The sequence below is a fragment of the Gymnoscopelus braueri genome (genome assembly GCF_963280865.1).
Source record: "Gymnoscopelus braueri genome assembly, chromosome: 21".
In the NCBI taxonomy this organism is placed as follows: domain Eukaryota; kingdom Metazoa; phylum Chordata; class Actinopteri; order Myctophiformes; family Myctophidae; genus Gymnoscopelus; species Gymnoscopelus braueri.
This window is the reverse complement of record NC_137623.1, coordinates 39458558-39478557: the sequence shown is the minus strand read 5'-3', so window position 1 is coordinate 39478557 and position 20000 is coordinate 39458558. Positions and strand designations below refer to the sequence as shown.

The 20000-nt window shown below is 43.4% G+C and overlaps 1 protein-coding gene across 1 annotated transcript in view; it reads left to right on the top strand.

The window, feature by feature from the left end:
• reck (reversion-inducing-cysteine-rich protein with kazal motifs) overlaps positions 1 to 20000 on the top strand; it is a 95310-nt gene that overhangs the window by 11391 nt on the left and 63919 nt on the right. The window contains exon 2 of the mRNA XM_080417711.1: positions 17070 to 17128. Coding sequence (XP_080273837.1) covers positions 17070 to 17128 — 59 coding nt within the window. The remainder of the gene's footprint in view (positions 1 to 17069; positions 17129 to 20000) is intronic.

Here is a 20000-nt window from a genome sequence, read left to right as displayed (position 1 = left end):
TTTCAGAGTTGTGGGGGTCCTTGAAATTAAAAAGGTTTGAAAAACACTGTTCTAGTCCAGTCATGTCTCAGCGAGTTTAGTCGACTCTCTTCTCTCTTAATGATATTGAGCTGCGGCTAATTGCTGGGTCAAAGGTTAGTAAATGTAATAATAATAATAATATTATTATTGCATACACACTGAAATGTTTCAACTGCATTTAACCCAGCCTACGTATCAGGAAAAGTGGACGCTACGGGGCAGCGCCTCTGGGAGCAGTTAGGGGTTAAGTGTCTTGCTCAGGGACACTTTGACACAGAGACCGGGACATGAACCGGGGACCCTCTGTTTCCCAGGCGGCCCCTCTGCAAACTCATCTACGGCCGCGCCAGTAATCAGAAAACTAGACTGGTCCATTAAGACTCTATGCTCTATACAGACCCCTTAGACCCCACTATCAGATGATGTGGTTTCTGGAAGAAGGTCTAGAAATGTGGCCTGACTCAGCTGACTGCTGGGAAATTGACATGGCAGGGTTTGGCGAGCCCCAGTTCAAGACAGCCTCTGGAATGTTAATGGTGACCATTTTGGCATTCAATTTCCTAAATGGATTAGGCTGTGGTGTGAGATGGGCGCTTTAAATCTGAGTTATTTGTCATGGAGCATTTGAGAGGTTTGAAAAATGCACAGGCGTGACAGAGTTTAAACTGCGTGTTATGTATTACTGCTCCCCCCGGTTCGTTTCAACCCTGTGATCAGTCCACCATGTAAGATGAAGTGAAAAACATTTCACTTTGGGGTCACAGTGCGGTGCAAACAAGTGTTGATAACAGTAGTTCTAGAGACTAGAGCTGTCAAGTAAATAATCTAACCTCAAATAATCATCGACTTTGGGGGAAATCTACCGTAAAACTATATATCTGATTAAGAGGCGTCAGATATAGCCTGCCGCTCTGTGTTACATAATGACTAAACCAAAGCAAAGCAGTGCACGTTGACAGTCCTTGATACAGGCTGTGTAACATAGGTTGAGTGCGTGCGGTCACGCCAGCCCCTTATCCGTCTAAATAGGCCAAAACACATTCCACGTTCATAACGTGACCGAAAATCAACTAGTGCGTTCCCTGTGATTGAAGTGACGTGATTATTGTTATCACGTCCGATGCGAATGCACATTTAAAAAGACTTGGTGTCGGACAAACAAACAGCATTTGCTCTATTTGAAAATCTTCACCTATAACGACATGTCAAACATAGGGCCATATGCCGATGTCATCCAAAAGGTTAAATAATGGGCTCTTAACTATAACAGTACAATGGTAGGCAGGTGAATACCACAAAGGTATCAGGTGTTGAAGTTAACGGCACAATGGAATTCAACTACTGAAATAAAACAGCAGCAAAATAACAAATGCATACTATTTTTCTTTTTAAATACAAACTTGTAATATGCAATATTCAATTGTCTGTAGCTTACAAAATGTAAATATAACGTATAACATAATAGTGGATTAAAATACAGTAAACTATTAAGTGGTTGCAGTTTACTGACTATTAAAAAAAATGATAGGAGTCATGGTGTTGCGAGGTATGTGCCTGCGGTATTACAGTAACAGACAATCATAAAAAAGAAAAACTCCATAACATTCACATTATGAAAAGATGGCATGAGCAGAAATGTAGCATTTGGAATCACTGCTGGTACCATTGGACACAAGCACTGGATACCAGCCCAAGAAAATGAATGTATTGAAATATGAAATGATATGAGACCTAAGTTATGTGTATTCAGAGCTATCCAGCTGTTGAACATTCAAACTGATATTCAGCCCAAAAAAATCATACCATTTTGTGGAATTTTACAAGCTAAAATATGGAGCAACACAAATTCTGAATGGTCATAATGGTATTCAAAATGAAACCACAGTACTATTCAGTTTCTCCCATCGCAAGACAATTCGATCACTCACCCCACAGTGGAATGTCGGTGATGGCCATGCATGTCTCTCTGCATCGTTTGCGGCTCAAACATTGACAAAAGCGGAGATTATTCAACGTTTAAAATTTGTCAAGCAGCGGGTCAAGGCTCATGTGAGACAAGAAAAACAACTGTAACATGGGGAATATTGTGTTATTCGATATGTTGACCCGAGTACATGTCGAACCCAATTGAGGACTTGGATGTCTCAACCACTATTTACATATGCACCATCTGAAAGCCCTTAATATTTCTGTTACACAACTATTCCATGTATAAGCTGCTATCCTGGTTATCAGAAACCCGGGAGAGGTAGGCTACCTGAAATATTTTTGAAATGATCTGAAATACTTTACATACATCATAGATCCATTACACTCAAAATCAACAGAATATTACTCTTCCGTGTGTCCAGGTAGCTGAGTCAGTAGAGCTCTCGTCTTCTTTCGACCTCAAGGTCATGGGTTCGATCCCGGGCACCGGCAACTCATGAGTAGCGCGGACCGCGGTTTGGGTGTGCCAAGCCGTGCGGTGAGTACTGGGTATTGCGCTCCACCTCAGCAATCCATGGGGTCTTCAACATGGGGTCTAGGACCCCTAGTGGGTCCTCAGAGTTATTACAGGGGGGCCGCCAAATCTTTGTGCGATTAGATATTTGTTTTTACATTAACCACTTGAACCGTAATATCCCTATTCTGAAGAGAACTGTTGCCAAAAATAGCAGATCTACAAGCTCACAACGCCTCGCGCTGCGAGGCGTTGTGAGCTTGTAGATCGGCTATTTTTGAAGAGGTTTGGTGTCTATGAAATCTATGAAAATACAATTTTATACAGCATGTAGTGGGGGTCCCTGCTTCATCTCTCTTTCAGCTAGGGGGTCCTTGGGCTGAAAACGTTGAAGATCCCTGTTCTAGTGCATTGTGAAACAGGGATAGAAGCCCGCATTCTGGCTGACACAGACAATAAGCCCCCACTATTAGTCACATGTATAACTATTGCAAAAGTAGCTGTTATATAAGCTCAAACGAGCTTGTAGATCTGCTACTTTTGATGTTTGTCTGTGACGCTGTAGTATGATCAAATAGTAGGGCGTTAATTTATGAAAAAGCACAAAAAGTTAAAATATGGAGATAAGAGGTTTCTGCCCGACAGCAACGAAATATTTAACCAATGAAAAGTATTAACAAGAGCGTGTGACTAAAATGATCATCTTTTTTTTCCATTTCCTGAAAAGTAACAGCTTTGGACATACAAGGTTTCCACCAGACAGTGCATCACTCATTCCCTCCCTCCCTCCCTCCATCCATCCATCCATCACTCCCTCCTCCTTTTCAGTCATTCCTCAGCATGCTGTTCTTTCATTTGTGTGTGTGTGCGTGTGTGCGTGTGTGTGTGTGCGTGTGTGTGTGTGTGTGTGTGTGTGTGTGTGTGTGTGTGTGTGTGTGTGTGTGCGTGTGTGCGTGTGTGCGCGTGTGTGCGTGCGTGTGTGCGTGTGTGCGTGTGTGTGTGTGTGCGTGCGTGTGTGTGTGTGCGTGTGTGTGTGTGCGTGTGTGTGTGTGTGTGTGTGTGTGTGTGTGTGTGTGTGTGTGTGTGTGTGTGTGTGTGCGCGTGTGCGTGGATGCGTGCGTGTGTATCTGCCTCTGTATCTGTACCTTTGGCTGATACTAGAATTTCTGGAATCCATCTGTCACTAGCATGCTGTTCTTTCATTTGTGTGCGTGCGTATATATATATATATATATATATATATGTATATATAGGTATATATATAGGTATATAGGTGTGTTTTCTCTTTTGATCTTTTTTTCTTTTCTTTTCTAACCATGGTCTGACTCTGACTCTTTGCCTCACATACCTAGAAACTGAAGGTATAGAACAATCCAGTCCTGCTTTCTCCAGTGAAAGACAGCCCTGCCCCGTCTGGACACTGATAAGGACACTGGTCAGATGATTCATGCATTTGTGCTGTTGTGCTTGGATTCTTTACACATGCCTCACTTAAGGAACTGTGACTCTGTCAATTCCAACACGTTGGCTCATCTACTCACTCCCTCCCTACCATATAAAAAAAAAAACTAGAGGGTTTTGTGATGATTCATTGAGATAAGAAATGAAAAAGAGCTGCTCCTCAATTATTTGATTAACCTACATGAGCAAGATTAAGTCGGTTATTAGTTCTAAATATCGGATTTGGGCGCACGGTGGCGCAGTCGGTAGCGCTGTCGCCTCACAGCTAGAAGGTCCTGGGTTCGATTCCCGCCGGGGACGCTGTGGGCACTGGGGGCGTGTCTTCTCCTCCGCGTCATCAGCGCCCATACCCTAGGTGGGGTTGGCGAAAGGGCCTACTCTGTGTGGAGTTTGCATGTTCTCCCCGTGTCTCCTAGGGTATAGTTAATACCCTCACAAAAACATGTAGTAATCCTGGTCACTATACCGCCTCCCCCATGACAGCCGGGGCGCCTGATGGAGGGGAAGGGAACTGGTTGGAATAACGTGTTCCTTCCACGCGCTACGTCCAACCAGGGAAACTCCCCCCTGTCAGGTGACAAGAAGGTCAGTTGGCTCTCATGCCTGAAGGAAGCATGAGCTCGGCCCTGGCCTCCCTACTGTGGGGTGACAGGTGTAATACTGGTGTAGGGCTGGTGTAGTGCCCAGGATCACTTAGGAAATTGGCACCGGGTGAAAAAAATGGGTTACAAAAATCGCGGGATAAAAAAATAATAAAAAAAAAAAATATCGGATTTGATATATATTTGATTAATTGCCCAGCCCTATACTCTCTCACCCCCTCTTTTCTTTTGTTTTGTCTTTCCACTTCCCCGTCTCTCTCTGTCCATTCCTCCTATGGTTTCATCCATCCATCAGGCAACATGAATGAATGCATGAATGAATGAATGAATGATACTCTTTGAACAATGCACAGTGAGACATTAACAAAAAGCATTTTCTTTTAGCCTGATCGAAAAGGTACAGGCAGAAGCTTGTAGCTTATTAGTGCCTTTCCTTTTTACATTTTGTTACTTTTTTTAACAAGAAAGAAGAATTGCGAAGAACATAAACAAACATAACAAACAAACAAACAAACAAAACAAAAACATAAATATGTGCACCTACAGTGCATCTGTTAAGGACTCTTCTGAAGTCCTTCTGAAGGTCTCTTCTGATCTATTCACACACACATGTGTGTGGGTGCGTCCGACAGACTGTGTTAGGCATTGGAATTATTGAACGTAGCAACATAATGGCTGACACACACAGCCGCTGCCTGCCTGCCTGTGGCCTGCGGTGAGCGAGATATATGCTATCTGCCACGCTAGATAACTTTACATTCCTGTAACCCCCCCTCTCACATAATATATTCTGGCACCCTAAAGTGTTTTGCATGCCCCCCACTGGCCAGCCATATGGGCTGCCCCCCTCTCTTCACACACCAGAGAGAGAGAGGGAGGGAGAGGGAGAGGGAGAGAGAGAGGGAGAGAGAGGGAGAGGGAGGGAGGGAGATAGGGAGAGACAGACGGAGACAAAGACAGAGAGGGAACAGAACAAAGTGGAAAAAGGCACCGTGACAATAGAGGCATAAACCATGTTATTATGATACTTTGTTTGTTTGTAGCAGTTCTCTTTTCCCCTTCCATTGTCATTGTCATCATAGTAACTGTGCACTCTGACTCTATTATAAACCTCAAACGGTTCAATAACCCGTCAGTTATACAGTACAATACTGAGCTTTAATGTTGTCTTCATTAGAAGCTCTGACAGAGAGAGAGCACACACACTGTGAAGCTCTATTGTTCCCTCGTGTTTATGGCGAGCTCCAATGGGGCCAGTGCTCATTAGCGGACAGCTATGGGGCCTCTCTACTGTACATATCACCGCTGTTGTTGTCGGGCAGAAAACTTGTATGTCTGTATTTCATCGTTTTTACGTGTCTTCGTAAACTATAAAATAAATATTTTACAGTTTGTCGCGTAACAGTATTGCACAATCGCGAGCTTGTTAAATGTATTTTTACTCTGGCATATAATGACATGCCCCAAAATAGAGACACCAGGTTCAAAGTGCTTTAAGTCTGTTTGTGGGTTTTTATAAATATCGTCTCTGTCGGGTGGAAACCTCATACAGTATGTCCAAAACCGTTACCTTTCAGGGTTCAAGTTCTAAAATAGCAAAAGTAGCAGATCTACAAGCTCAAAACGCGACGCTTCGCGCCGCGTTTCGAGCTTGTATATCTGCTACTTTTGTGTGACACTGTAGTAATAGTAGTATGATCAAGTAGGACATTAATTAACGATAAAACACAAAGTTAAAATGTGGAGATAAAAGGTTTCTGCCCGACAGCAACAAAATATTTAAACAATGAAAAGTATTAACAGGAGCGTGCGACTAAATCATAATTACACTGGATCAATTCAAACACAGGTTATTTTTTTTCCAGAAAAGTAACAGCTTTGGCAGCTTTGGACATACAAGGTTTCCACCTGACAGTGACAAAGTCTGAATGCACTGCATCACTCATTCCCTCCCTCCATCTATCCATCCGTCACTCCCTCCTCCTTTCAGTCATTCCTCGGCATGCTGTTCTTTCATATGTGTGTGTGTGTGTGTGTGTGTGTGTGTGTGCGTGCGTGCTCGTGTGTGTGTGTGTGTGCGTCCATAGGCTACATAGCTCTATCGCCCTCTCTCCTTTGTCTCGCCGTCTCCATCTCTCTCCCCCCCTCTCAATTTCAATTTGATTCAAAGGCGCTTTATTGGCATGGGAAACATATACGTTTACATTGCAAAAAGCAAGTGTGTAAATGCGCTCGTTGTCCTGTCTCTTTTAAGTCCTGTGATTTAGCACGTTCGTGTCTATTCTGACAGTAAACAACATGGGCTCTCTCCGCCACCATTGTCAATATCACATTTTGGGGACACCGTTGACAGACAACATGTGGAAGAGAAGCTTGACAGAAAGAGAGCACTTATTGTCTCTTGACTTCAAGTGAGGAGGCAGAGAGCTACATGGTGAAGTTATGCTATTAAACAGCATCATTGGGTTAGTGGGGGGGAGGGGGGTGTTGCAACTTGCAGAGTTGCAGGTGTTCACACTGGGGGCCCTATCTTACCCCGTGCGATTTCCGTGAAATTTTGCACGCACGTTCCCACTATGCCAATTGAAAATTTTCAAATCAGCCTCATGGTGGCGCTATAACAGGCCGATTTGTGTTTTTACCTATAACTGCACCGATCTGTGTAAAACTTTGTATGCACACTCCCTAGATGCCAAGGAAAAAACCTTTGCCCTGCATTTTTCCACATCTGCCTTATATAGCGCCACCAGGGTGCCATGTTTCACTTACGTAAAACACGGATTTGGATTTTATCCACATTTCACGCAAATCGGCACACGTTACTCTATAGTCATGTGATCAAGATCTGTTTGATTTTTCATATCCTGATTGGCTAAGATTGACATCTAAAGTTTGCAGGAGTGGCCAGTTTTGAACAAAATGCCATAAATCATGAACGCAATGTCCGATTGCGGGGAAACGGTGCACGCACATTCGCACAATTATAGTGCCACCAGGAGGCAGATTTTTGCTAAATATTTTATTTTATTTTACTCCTACAAATGTATTCCAAACATCACGCAAATCGGTACACATTATCTCTATAGTCAAGTGATCAAGATGGATCCGTCCGATTTTTCATATATCCTCTTGATTGGGGAATTACGAACATTGATGGCCCACAATAACCCACCTGACCTGGCGGAGACCTGTGCTCCGAGGAGCACCTTTTCTAGTTATATTATATTGGACAGCACGTTTGGGAAGGCGAGTTATTTCCATATGAGTTTCATGCAGTATCTCTTGTCAGCCAAGGTCCTACCGCACTTAGTTATATTAACATACTCTACCATACAGTAGATTGGTAAGATTTTAATGTAAAAAAAACCTCCACTGTTACAGCGGAGCTGCTATCAGACTGTGGTAACAACCAGACATTCATTCATTCATTCATTCATTCATTCATTCATTCATTCATTCATTCATTCATTCATTCATTCTCTCACTGATTCATTTGCTTCTCACATTCTTTAAATATAGAAATAACTACCTACTGTTTCTCACATAGCCAAAGGCACTTACACAGAAGAACATTAATACCGCACACGTGCGCGCTCACACATGCGCGCGTGCACACACACACACACACACACACACACACACACACACACACACACACACACACACACACACATACACACACACACACACACACACACACACACACACACACACACACACACACACACACACACACACACACACACACACACACACACACACACACACACACACACACACACACACACACACACACACACACTGGGGACCTGCTCTAATTTAGATAATCAAATGTGTGTGTTGGAGCTAGAGATAGATGGATTCCAGAAATTCTAGTACCAGTCAAAGATACAGATACAGATACAGATACAGAGGCAGAGACACACACACACACACACACACACACACACACACACACACACACACACACACACACACACACACACACACACACACACACACACACACACACACAGTAATTTCCTAATGTTACGGTATGTATCTGTCTGTATGAGGTGTCGGGTCAGCGAAACAGTGCTATAGGAACTACTGTGACCCATAATGTGTGACAAACACACACGCATGCACACACACACACACACACACACACACACACACACACACACACACACACACACACACACACACACACACACACACACAACAACACGTCGTATCGCGCCACATTGCACAGCAATTGTGTGCCGCATCGCCAAACATTGTGTGCCGCATCGCCAATAAAATAGCCAATCTACAGGCTCACAATGATGTATTGTGAGGTTGTAAATTGCCTATTTTCACCTTGGGATACCAACGGTTCCCGAGGCATCTCATGTTTCTGTCGAGCGAAACGGCCTGATGTACAAGTAGTATGTCACACAGGGTCCAGCTCTTGATGCGGAGTGCCAAGCGGGGAGACATTGGGTACCAGTTGTATAGTCTTCGCCATGACTCGCCCGGGGAGTGAACCCCCGACCTCCCAGTCTCAGGGGTGGACACTCTAACCACAAGGAGCCACTGAGCTGGTTCACACAATGCTGCATGACAGAGTATAAATTGTCTGGCTTGTTGTGCAGCCTCTCCCTCCTTCCATACAAATGAATCTGTCTCTGTGTTGGTCGATCCGTTTGTCCCGATTCTGTAACCACTCAAATCTCAAAGCTGATGGAAGCGCCTCTGGCTTGAGTTGACTCGCAGTTTCTCCTTAATCATAACGGCGGAGACGTCAAACGCACTTGATCTTGAAATTGTGTTTGGCCATTCTCTGACTTATTGTTCACTTGGTGGATACACTCATGGGATTATAACAAAAAATAGCAACACAATTATTTAAAAGGAATGTGCTTGATCTTTGAGACTCCCGATTTGTGAATTTTATAGACAAATGTCACACGTGGTGCATTTAGACATATTGGACTTTTTTTTTTGGTATTATGTTTCATAGTGCATTCATACTTGGCACGTGAAACTTTAACTGACGCCAGGTCTATTAATGATGGTTGTCTGGAGGGTTAGATATTGTAGAATAGAATCTTGATTGTCCACACGTGGAAGTTTGCCTCTGGCTTCACTTCATGATGGTACAACTTGTACCGTGATTTAGAGTAGTCAAACACCATATTACTCTACATAACAAACAACATATTCACTTCCTATTAGGTTTCTGTTCCGCTTTTAACCACATGAGCCCCAACGTCCCTATTGTGGGACGAACATTTGGGTGAAAATACACCATCTACGATCTAACCGTATTTTCTACTTTGGCTATTAAAAAATAGCAGATCTACAAGCTCATAGCGCTATGTAGATCTGCTAATTTAGATATATATTTTATTTTTTACTCACATCTTTGCTTCTGGAGGTCCCTGGCACAAAATATTTTGGACATGGGGGTCCGCAGCCAAATAATATCATTTTGGGGGTCCTTGACATGAAAAAGTTTGAGAACTGCATTGTTGACCCGACCTCAATATACAGTCTCACCCAAGACATTATTTTCAACGTGGCGATCAGATATGCCACACCTGTACCAAAGTTATGGACCTATACCATTGGTCCTTGAGGGAGTTCCAGGGGGTCCCCAGCTAAATGATAGATTAGGAACCAAATGGACCATAATGGGTCTGTAACTCTGAGAGTGTACAAATGTTCATTTGTACATTCTCAGAGTTAAAATAACATTGATTTTACAATATAATTTGGGTCCAAGAGATAGAAATGCCATTAAATGGGCCGTGCGTGGCTGCGTTTTGGAGCAAAGTGGAGTAAAAGTGGGGTCTGGGGACACCCAGGGGTCCTTGAGAGTGTTCCAGGGGGACCCCAGCAAAACCAGTTTAACCACGTTAACCCTATACATCCACGCATTTAAAAAAAATCTTGCAAAGAAATTGGGGAAATTATTGATGTTTTTCTATGTATTTTGTATGGGTTTCCCACCTGGCACAACTCTTTTCAGATGGGGAACTCTTTTCAGAATAACTTATTTTCAGGGTCCTCCTTGATATGAAAAAGTTTGAGAAGCACTGTTTTGGAGTGGGAACTACAAGAAAAGTAGAGGAGGGGCTAAAAGAGGGAGAGAGAGAGAGAGAGAGAGAGAGGAGTGTGGCGGGTTCATGCAGGGGAATTCCTTTGATGTGGCTTGTGGGTGGCATTATTCCTGTTCCTCAGAAGACCGGGACACGGTAGCAAAACATTAGCACATGTTGCTCTCTTAAAACTAATATATGATCCGTCGCACGCCGGTGTTGTTGTGCGACGAGGTTTACATTAGGCTTTACAGAGGTATACAGAGCAGTGGTTCTCAAACGGTTTCAAGACAATGACCCCCAAATCAATATGTATTTGGCCGCGGACCCCCCCCCCCCCTCCCCATCTGAAAATGTTTCGTGCCAAGGACACCCCAGAAGAGAAGAGTTATGTTAAAAAACTATTCAAAATTATTCAAAATTAAATAAATTCGATATTTTTTTTTCGAACATTTTCAAAAATAGCAGATCTACATGCTCACAGTAAGCTTGTATATCTGCTATTTTTGAATAGCCAACATGCAAATGGATAAAGTGGCTAGAATGATTGTGAAGCTATATTAACTACTTTTGCTGGGGACCCCCTGGAACCCCCACCCCCTTAGGACCCCTGGGGGTCCCCAGACAGAGAGAGAGAGAGAGAGAGAGAGAGCGCGAGTCTGACGTTCTTTGACAAAACATGTTGACACAATGCGACTACAACAGACAGACAAACTAGTTAAATTATTTACATGGTGGAATTGGAACTCCCCGCTGAAAGGCATTGAAGTTCTCTGTTGTATAATCCACACGTCAACCCGCTGCTAAGCTAGGTTTTGGTTATATGAACACATTACTGTGGCTTAGTGCGTCTGGGTGGCACAGGACTACATGTCTTGTATTGGGGTTTGGCTTGGCTTGGCTTGGCTTGGCTGCTCCAGTGCAGTGGTTCTTCAGACTTGTTCATGACAAGGACCCCCAAATTATAATTATATAGCTATTTGGCCACGGACCCCCATCTGAAAATACGTATGAGATTTGTATTTCAAAAAATATTTTCCAAAATGTTTTTTTATAATTTTTTTATAGCAGATCTACAGGCATTGCGATGCATTGAGAGCTTGTAGCTATTTTTGTGATGAGGAGAGGGAAGAGAGAGATCAGATGGAGAGGAGGACAGTGTGATGGTGAAGAGGTAAAATAGAGGTACAAAGACTCAGATAGGAAAAGAGTTTGAGATAAAAATCGTTGCTGTCTGGTGGAAACCGTGTATCTCCAAACCTTTCTTTGATGATGATAAAAAATAAAAAAAAACATTTAAAACACTTTGCTTTTGCAGGTCACTTTTGTATGATGAAGTAGGGCATATATTTACAAAGAAAACGTAAAAAGTTGAAACACGGACATAGGTTTCTGCCCGACAGCAACTAAATGTAAACAAATGGGTAGACAAAACATTTTCTCCATGGCACAGGTTTTCAGAGTAGGAAAGGAAAAAATCTGACAGAAAAAAAAGAGAAAGAAAATTCAAATGTAAAAAAAAAGAGTATAGCAGATCTATAAGCTCACATTGCGTGGCATGGGAACTCCTGCTCTATGTCGTGGACTCGGCTCTTAGAGGCATTAATACTACACTTTAATACAACACTTTTAGTTTTTTACTGTAATAGCTGGGGCTGTAATATGTTTGTTTATATATTGGTAATATGTGTAAACATTGGCGTGAAATCTAAGACCTATACAGTATATTTTGATTTACCATGGTGTAAGAAAGAAAAACTCCCCAGGTAGTGACACATATAAACGGCTAAACAACTGCACTGCACGTTGTATTATTATGCAGTATGTATTACTAACTCATTTTAAGATTTTCAGAGTTTTTAATGCTCTGTGTCACCTTTGCTATGTCTGCATGTATGTGATAGCAAAACCCAAGAAAGACACATTCCTCGTGAGGTTGTGAGTGTGATTCCCTGGTTTAACATGAAGACATTATGCATTAGGTTTGAGGACAGGACAGAGTCCCTCCCTCCATAATGATAGACTGTCCACCCACTCAGTGTACAATTACACCTTCCCTTCACACACCCTACATCAACTGTCTGAGTATACACACACACTGCATGTCTGTCTGTCTGTCTGTCTGTCTGTCTGTCTGTCTGTCTGTCTGTCTGTCTGTCTGTCTGTCTGTCTGTCTGTCTGTCTGTCTGTCTGTCTGTCTGTCTGTCTGTCTGTCTGTCTGTCTGTCTGTCTGTCTGTCTGTCTGTCTGTCTGTCTGTCTGTCTGTCATTGGCATTGCAACTAGTTGGCTGACTACCTACCTACCTACCTACCTACCTACCTACCTACCTACCTACCTACCTACCTACCTACCTACCTACCTACCTACCTACCTACCTACCTACCTACCTACCTACCTACCTACCTACAGTACCTACCAGCCAACCTGACAAGTTCAATTCAAAGGGGCATAATAAACATGCATTGACATTGCCCAAAGCAAGTGTGTGATAAAAACACAACAAACTAAGAAATGTACGTTTATACAATGAAAATAGAAGGAATAAAAGGAGTATTTCAAGTTTACAATCAAATATACAAAAGAAAGTAGCAAACAAAAAAACTGTGGTTTTCTCTCTCTCTCTCTCTCTCTCTCTCTCTCTCTCTCTCTCTCTCTCTCTCTCTCTCTCTCTCTCTCTCTCTCTCTCTCTCTCTCTCTCTCTCCATCTATTTGCCTGTCCAGTCTAAGAATAAATTACAGAGCTGGTGCCTTGACATCATGCAGTGTGTGTGTGTGTGTGTGTGTGTGTGTGTGTGTGTGTGTGTGTGTGTGTGTGTGTGTGTGTGTGTGTGTGTGTGTGTGTGTGTGTGTGTGTGTGTGTGTGTGTGTGTGTGTGTGTGTGTGTGTGTGTGTGTGTGTGGTGGGGACCAGTTTGTTGACAGAGCACTAGCCTGTGCTGTGCCAAGGTGCTTACTGGAACTCTCAGCTGGGCTGTGGCTTGGAGCTCTGCTGCTTGCCAAGCACACCCTGGTCGTGCATGTATGTGTGTGTGTGTGTGTGTGTGTGTGTGTGTGTGTGTGTGTGTGTGTGTCGTGCATGATGTTCCTCTACGCGTGTCTGTGCAGTGCCAGTGTTTGTAGCATCTTGTGTGTTCGCGGTTCCACTTGAGTTTGAACCACTTAAACCCTGTCGTCCAGGGGTCTTCAACATGGGGGTCCGGGACCCCTAGAGGGTCCTCGGGGTTATTACAGGGGGGGGCCACACTGTTTACATCATCCCATGTAAAGCCTTATTTACTCTGAATCGATCTACAAGCTAATAATGCATTGCATTTTGACATTTGGTCCTGTGCATTGTATGTATAGAGATAACAGTTCAACTCTGATAGTTGTGTTAATTGTATGTGTAATAATGCTGAAGATTAAGTATCAGTCATTTAGCTTGGGACTCCTGGAACCCCCCCAAGGATCCATGGGGATCCCCAGAACCCACATTGAGAACCTCTTGTCTTAGACAAACGTTCCCAAACTTTTTCCATGCCAACGTCCCTCAAATCAATGAAATAAAGTCAGCACACTGTCAAATGAACTTGCTCGCTATAGTTTGTTATTGACATTTCCAGGACTGTGTTGAAACGTCAATGATAAACTACTGGGAGCAGTTGTTATTGTATAGTATTGTGTCTTTATGTCTTGAGGAATTGAATACACAGGACCACAATGGAAACAAGCCCTCAGGGCTTTTTGTGTTATCCTTTTAGCATTATTGTGTAACTGTACCTCAATCAATCACAGTAAGGCTCTGTCCCACAGACCATTACGTTGGAAGGCTCTGGTCCCGCCCACAGACTAATCAGAATCCTCGGAGCCTGGGTGTTCGGGAGGAAGACGGCCAGACTGACAAGCAAAGTGGAAATAATAACGCTACACTGACTGGAGCGAGTCAGTCTAGATTCCAGGCTAGTTACTGGTCCGACGGTGGTACCTTAAAATCTGTGGTTTTCAAAGTGGGATCAGGGAATCTCATGGTTCTTTGAGGGGGAGAGTGTACAAATGGAGTGTCCATTGTAGCCTGACCTGACACTCAGCCTACTCAGACACTTCATTTCATTTCACTCCATTATTCAGCCCTCTCAGTGCAGCCGTTTTCTGAGATGTGAGCGTGGCCAAAGTGGGACTCTTTGGCGATTGGTTCATACTGGATTATCACAATCCTGATTGGGCCGGTTAAATTTTCAACCGAGAAAACCTGCCTGCTAGCCTAATGCATCACCAGACCCTGAATGGGAGGCTAGCGATTCAGGGTCTGAAGCCAGGCTAGGTCCATTTGGTTCCATTTGTACTATCTCAGAGTTATGGGTGGTCCTTGAAATAAAAACAAGTTTGGGAACCACAGCGTGAAATTATAATAGAATAGACTTGTATTATTTGGCAACAGTTAAAAGCACAGTATCACCAATTGAAAGCACCAAACTGGATTAATCACAACAGACAAAAAAAGCTGAAGCTTGTTTCTATTGTGGTCCATCATAAAACATACAACACCCAACAAAACACTGAACGTACAAAGAAACAAACACAATTATTGATTGTGTTGAAGATCGCACAGAAAATCACAGAAAGCCTTTCTTTCGGTGCTTCATCAGTCACACGTTATTCCCTGTAGTCCTGCTGGCACGGAATCAGAGACGGAGATGATTAAGATATGGAGAATTGATCTGGCTTCAATCAGGTCCTCTGACTCATCTCTCCACACTGGAGAGTCCAAGACCACACACACACACACACACACACACACACACACACACACACACACACACACACACACACACACACACACACACACACACACACACACACACACACACACACACACACACACACACACACACACACACACACACACACACACACACATTACAAGGGCTTTGGTCCTTGACCGAAACGTTGGCTAATTAAATTGTATCTTTATTGAGTAATTGCAAACAGTGTGCAGGTGTCCTTGATTCCCTGAAATGATGCGTGTCTACCACACCAATGCACCTGTTGCAAAGATCTTATTCAGGCGTGTTGTTGATGACTTATACACTATATTATTTGAAATAGAACAGGTCTGGTAACTTTGCTCTTACAGAGACGTCTTGTAGAGCCCAGTTTAGGGCGGTATCATGTCCAAGTCGAGTCTCGAGATTGTCAGACCAGCGTCCAAGTTGAGTCACAAGATTTCAAATCTCAAGTGTGAAGTCTACAGCTGTGGTTAGGGGTAAGGGTTCAGTTCTGGTTATAGTCAAAGCGTTCAGCACACCCCATGAGGTAGAACTGACTACTATATCATCGATGTTGAGCAGAGACCTTGTATGTTCCAAATATGTATATGTATCTACTGTAATCCTATTGGCTAATAGGAGGCTGGGCGGGTGGATGGGCTGGCGGACGGACCACGTCATCACGCTTGTCACTATGACTCAGCAATAACCATATAAGGAGTTCCCAATGCCGCTATGCCCAAATGTGGAGTGCGTTGTCTAACCTCAATGTGTCATCATGGCATCAGGCACAAATAAATCAATCAGTTCCATGGAGCTCTATATAGAACAATCTCCATATAGGGGTACAAAAGGAGGCATGCCCATTATGTGCATAAAATCATGACACCAGGGATCTCCATAGATGGGCATTAAAGGGACAAGGACTGACAACAGATACAGAGATCTCCATAGGCATATTGGTTGGATCTGTGGTGCGGCGTAGGTGTGAAAGGGACACATTTTTAAGTATTTAGAAAATGTTTTGGGAAGTTTTTACATTCCCAAAATAGGGACACCAGGTTGAAACTTGAAAAGTCTGTCTGTGAGTTTTATAAATATTCAACCAATGTACGAAAAGTATAAAAAAAAGTCAGAGCTTGTGACTGAATAATAACTACATTGGATCCATTTGGAACTAAGGTTATTTTTTTCCCCATTTCCTGAAAAGGAACGATTAGGGAAACACATGGTTTCCGCCCGATAGTGGCGATATCGTCGATGGCACACAGAACTTCACGTGTTTCCGCTCATCAAGTCATCATCAGATCAGAGCATGAAAGACAGGAAAAGTTCTATCAAAGTCAGAGATCGTATGCCTTCACACATACGTCTTGATGATAACAGATGCTCCCACAGCAAGCAGTAAAGAACCAATCCCACTGACGTTGTTAAAGGGAGTCTTCTTGGCTTCTCTTGGAGTGATTTAAACGTTGTATTGGCTTCTTTTTAAGCCAAGCCACAGTAGTTTTGACAATAATCCCAACATGGTAATAGTAATGTCGGCCAATAGGAAAACCACCTCTGCGAATGTCTTTATTTGCCTCTTAAGCCATATGGTTCGTATCCTGCTACGAAAAACATGACAAGCTAAACCAAATCAACTGACTGTGTCTCTTTCTCTCTTTGTCTCTCTCTCTCTGTGTGTTCCTGACTGTCTGTCTTTCTCATTATCTTGTCTGTCTGTCTGCAGACCCGTCATGTTGCCACCATGCTGCTGAGTTCACGCCATGTAGAGAAGCATGTGACCAGGTAAGAATGAATGAATGCATACACACGCACGCACGCACGCACGCACACACGCATGCATGCACGCACGCACGCACACACGCACGCACGCACAGACACACAGACACACAGACACACACACACACACACACATGCTCACTCACTCACTCACTCACTCACTCACTCGTGCATGCATTCACGCACGCACGCAGGCACACACGCACGCACGCACGCGCGCGCACACACACACACACACACACTCATCAGACCCTTATAGTTGGTCTCTCAAAAGAGTTTTTGAAGATTTCTTTTTGAAGAGTGTGTAAAGTTTCTTTGTCTCTCTGCGCTCTTTGATGTGCAGCACTGAGAGCTAGAATAAAATGTCCCTCCCACCCCCCGACTGAATTGGGAGCAGGTGACACTCTCTCTCTCTCTCTCTTTCTGCCTCTCTCTCTGTCTCCCCATCTCTCTCCCGCTCTCTCTCTGTCTCTTGTGATGGAATCAATGCTGCACTCCACAAAAGGCTTCTGTAGTACAGAGGGATACATACATACAGGACATATGGGTGAAAGAAGTTCATACCTTAGTACCATAATCACAGCTGCACCTGCCGCACGGGATGAGAGAGCAAGAGAGAGAGAGAGAGGGGTCACTTGTCACATCACAGGTTTACAAGTGTAAGAGTGGGCGAAAGTGGGGAAAGAAATAAAAACAAAAAACAAAGGTGTCTACTGTCTACAATATTTACACATAGCATGTCCATTCATCCGGTACAGTAGGTACATGAGGTTAGACATAAAGTGCATGAAGGAGAAGTGGAGGAGGATGGTGTCATGATGTTAGTGCACGAAATATGCTATACTCATAAAAGTGCGTAGCTACACACACACACACGCACGCGCGCGTTTTACTTAAGTAAAAGTATCAATACTGCAATGTAGAAGTACTCTGTTATAAGTCCGGAATTCAAAATTTACTTGAGTGAAAGTACAAAATTATTGGTATCAAAATGTACTTAAAGTACAAAAATGTTTGAAAAGCTTGTAGATTGGCTAGGTATGAAATAGGCCTAAAGTGGTTAATGTATGTTTTATAATGTAATAGTTTATATCTGCAAAGTAACTAGTAACTACTTAAGTACAGTACTTGAGTAAATGTACTTAGTTACTTTACACCATTGCTTATTTTGTCAAACTTCTGCTATATTTGTGGTGACATTTAGGCCTCCAAGTATAGTAATACGTGCACGCACGCACGCACGCACGCACGCACGCACGCACGCACGCACGCACGCACGCACGCACGCACGCACGCACGCACGCACGCACGCACGCACGCACGCACGCTGATGTCATTCTTATCTCCAGTGTAATTTCAGCCCTAATGGGTGCCGGCATATGCTTGGCTGTTGCTTTGATGCGTCTCTGGCTCCTTGTGTCAGCTGAAAGGAGCACAGAGCACTGATGTCTGCCAGCCAGCCCCACTATTTACTCCTCGCATACACTCTTAACTCCTCTGCTTTTTTTCGGCCTTTTTGAGATTTTTTTCCCTCCTCACTTTGATTATCTGCCAGCAAATTGCTGTCGGCTCCGTTTGTTGTGCTGCATGTTTTGTGCAGGCCGGCTGCTTTTAGGGTTTATTGCGGGGAGGTGAGGAGTATTTTTTTTCTTCTTTGGATGAGGAGGTGGTGAACCACTTAAACCCCAGCAACCCTATTCTGGTTGGAAAAAACTTTTGCAGAAAATAGCAGATCTACAAGCTGACAACGCTTCGCAACGCGAGTGTTTGTTCAGTAAACAGTGGTCTCCCTGACATTTCTCCAGCTCTTTTGTAAACATAAAATACATTTTTCAGGTGGGGTTGCCAATTTTAGCCAATTAGGAAAGAGTGTACCCATTCATCAGCTTTAATTTTATAGTGTTCCAGTTCCAATTTTGTCTACTCATTTCTTTGAGTCATCAGTTTCCAATTTCACGTTTAATCTGTATCCTGTGCGAGTTTTCTATATTTTCCATAAGAGCTGGAGAGACAGGGAGAAACTCCCGTTATTGAACAAACACAACAAGCAAGGAACATAATAGAGCTAATTAACATTTATCGCCGCGCCTCCGACCAAGTGGAGCTTACTATGTAACCGTGCTCGGGTTGTGTGTGTGTGTCTCTGTGTGCAGTTTCTGTGTGCAGCCGCGCTCTCATTGGCTCGCGCCCCCATGTGACTCACGTGCGTGCACTGCCTGTGTGCAGCCGCCAGAGTGCGCCAGAGTGCGCCAGAGTGCAGGAATTTAGACAATGCTCTGATTAAAATGCAGCCTGCAAACACACACACACACACACACACACACACACACACACACACACACACACACACACACACACACACACACACACACACACACACACAATGTCAATGTTCTCTCCCCATCATGGTGAAATAACACGGATTACAAGTCCGTAAATACACAATATTTTCGAGCTGCGTTCGCTTCCAGCGTTCGCGCGTCTTACTTGTAATAAGTATATATATCACTTATCCTACCTTCAAGTGGTTAAGTTACCATCTGTGGCTGTGTTCCTGTGCCGAGACTAGTGTTGCCATGTTTGCTTATTATAAGCGACTTTGAGCTTGTTTTTCTGTAAAGCCGCTTGTTTGTCCGTTGCGTTTTTTGGGCTTGTTTCTAAAGTGTAGTTGCTTATTTGGGCTTGCTTCCTAAATGTTGTTTAAACCAGTGGTTCTCAAACATTTTCATGTGAAGGACCCCTAGATTAATAGCCTATGTAATTGTCCGTGTATCCCCATCTGAAAACATTTTGTGCCACTATTCCACATTTCCCTTTTTCTTTCTTCCTTTTTTTTGTTTGGTTGAAAATAGCAGTTCTACTAGCTATTTTCTCTTGG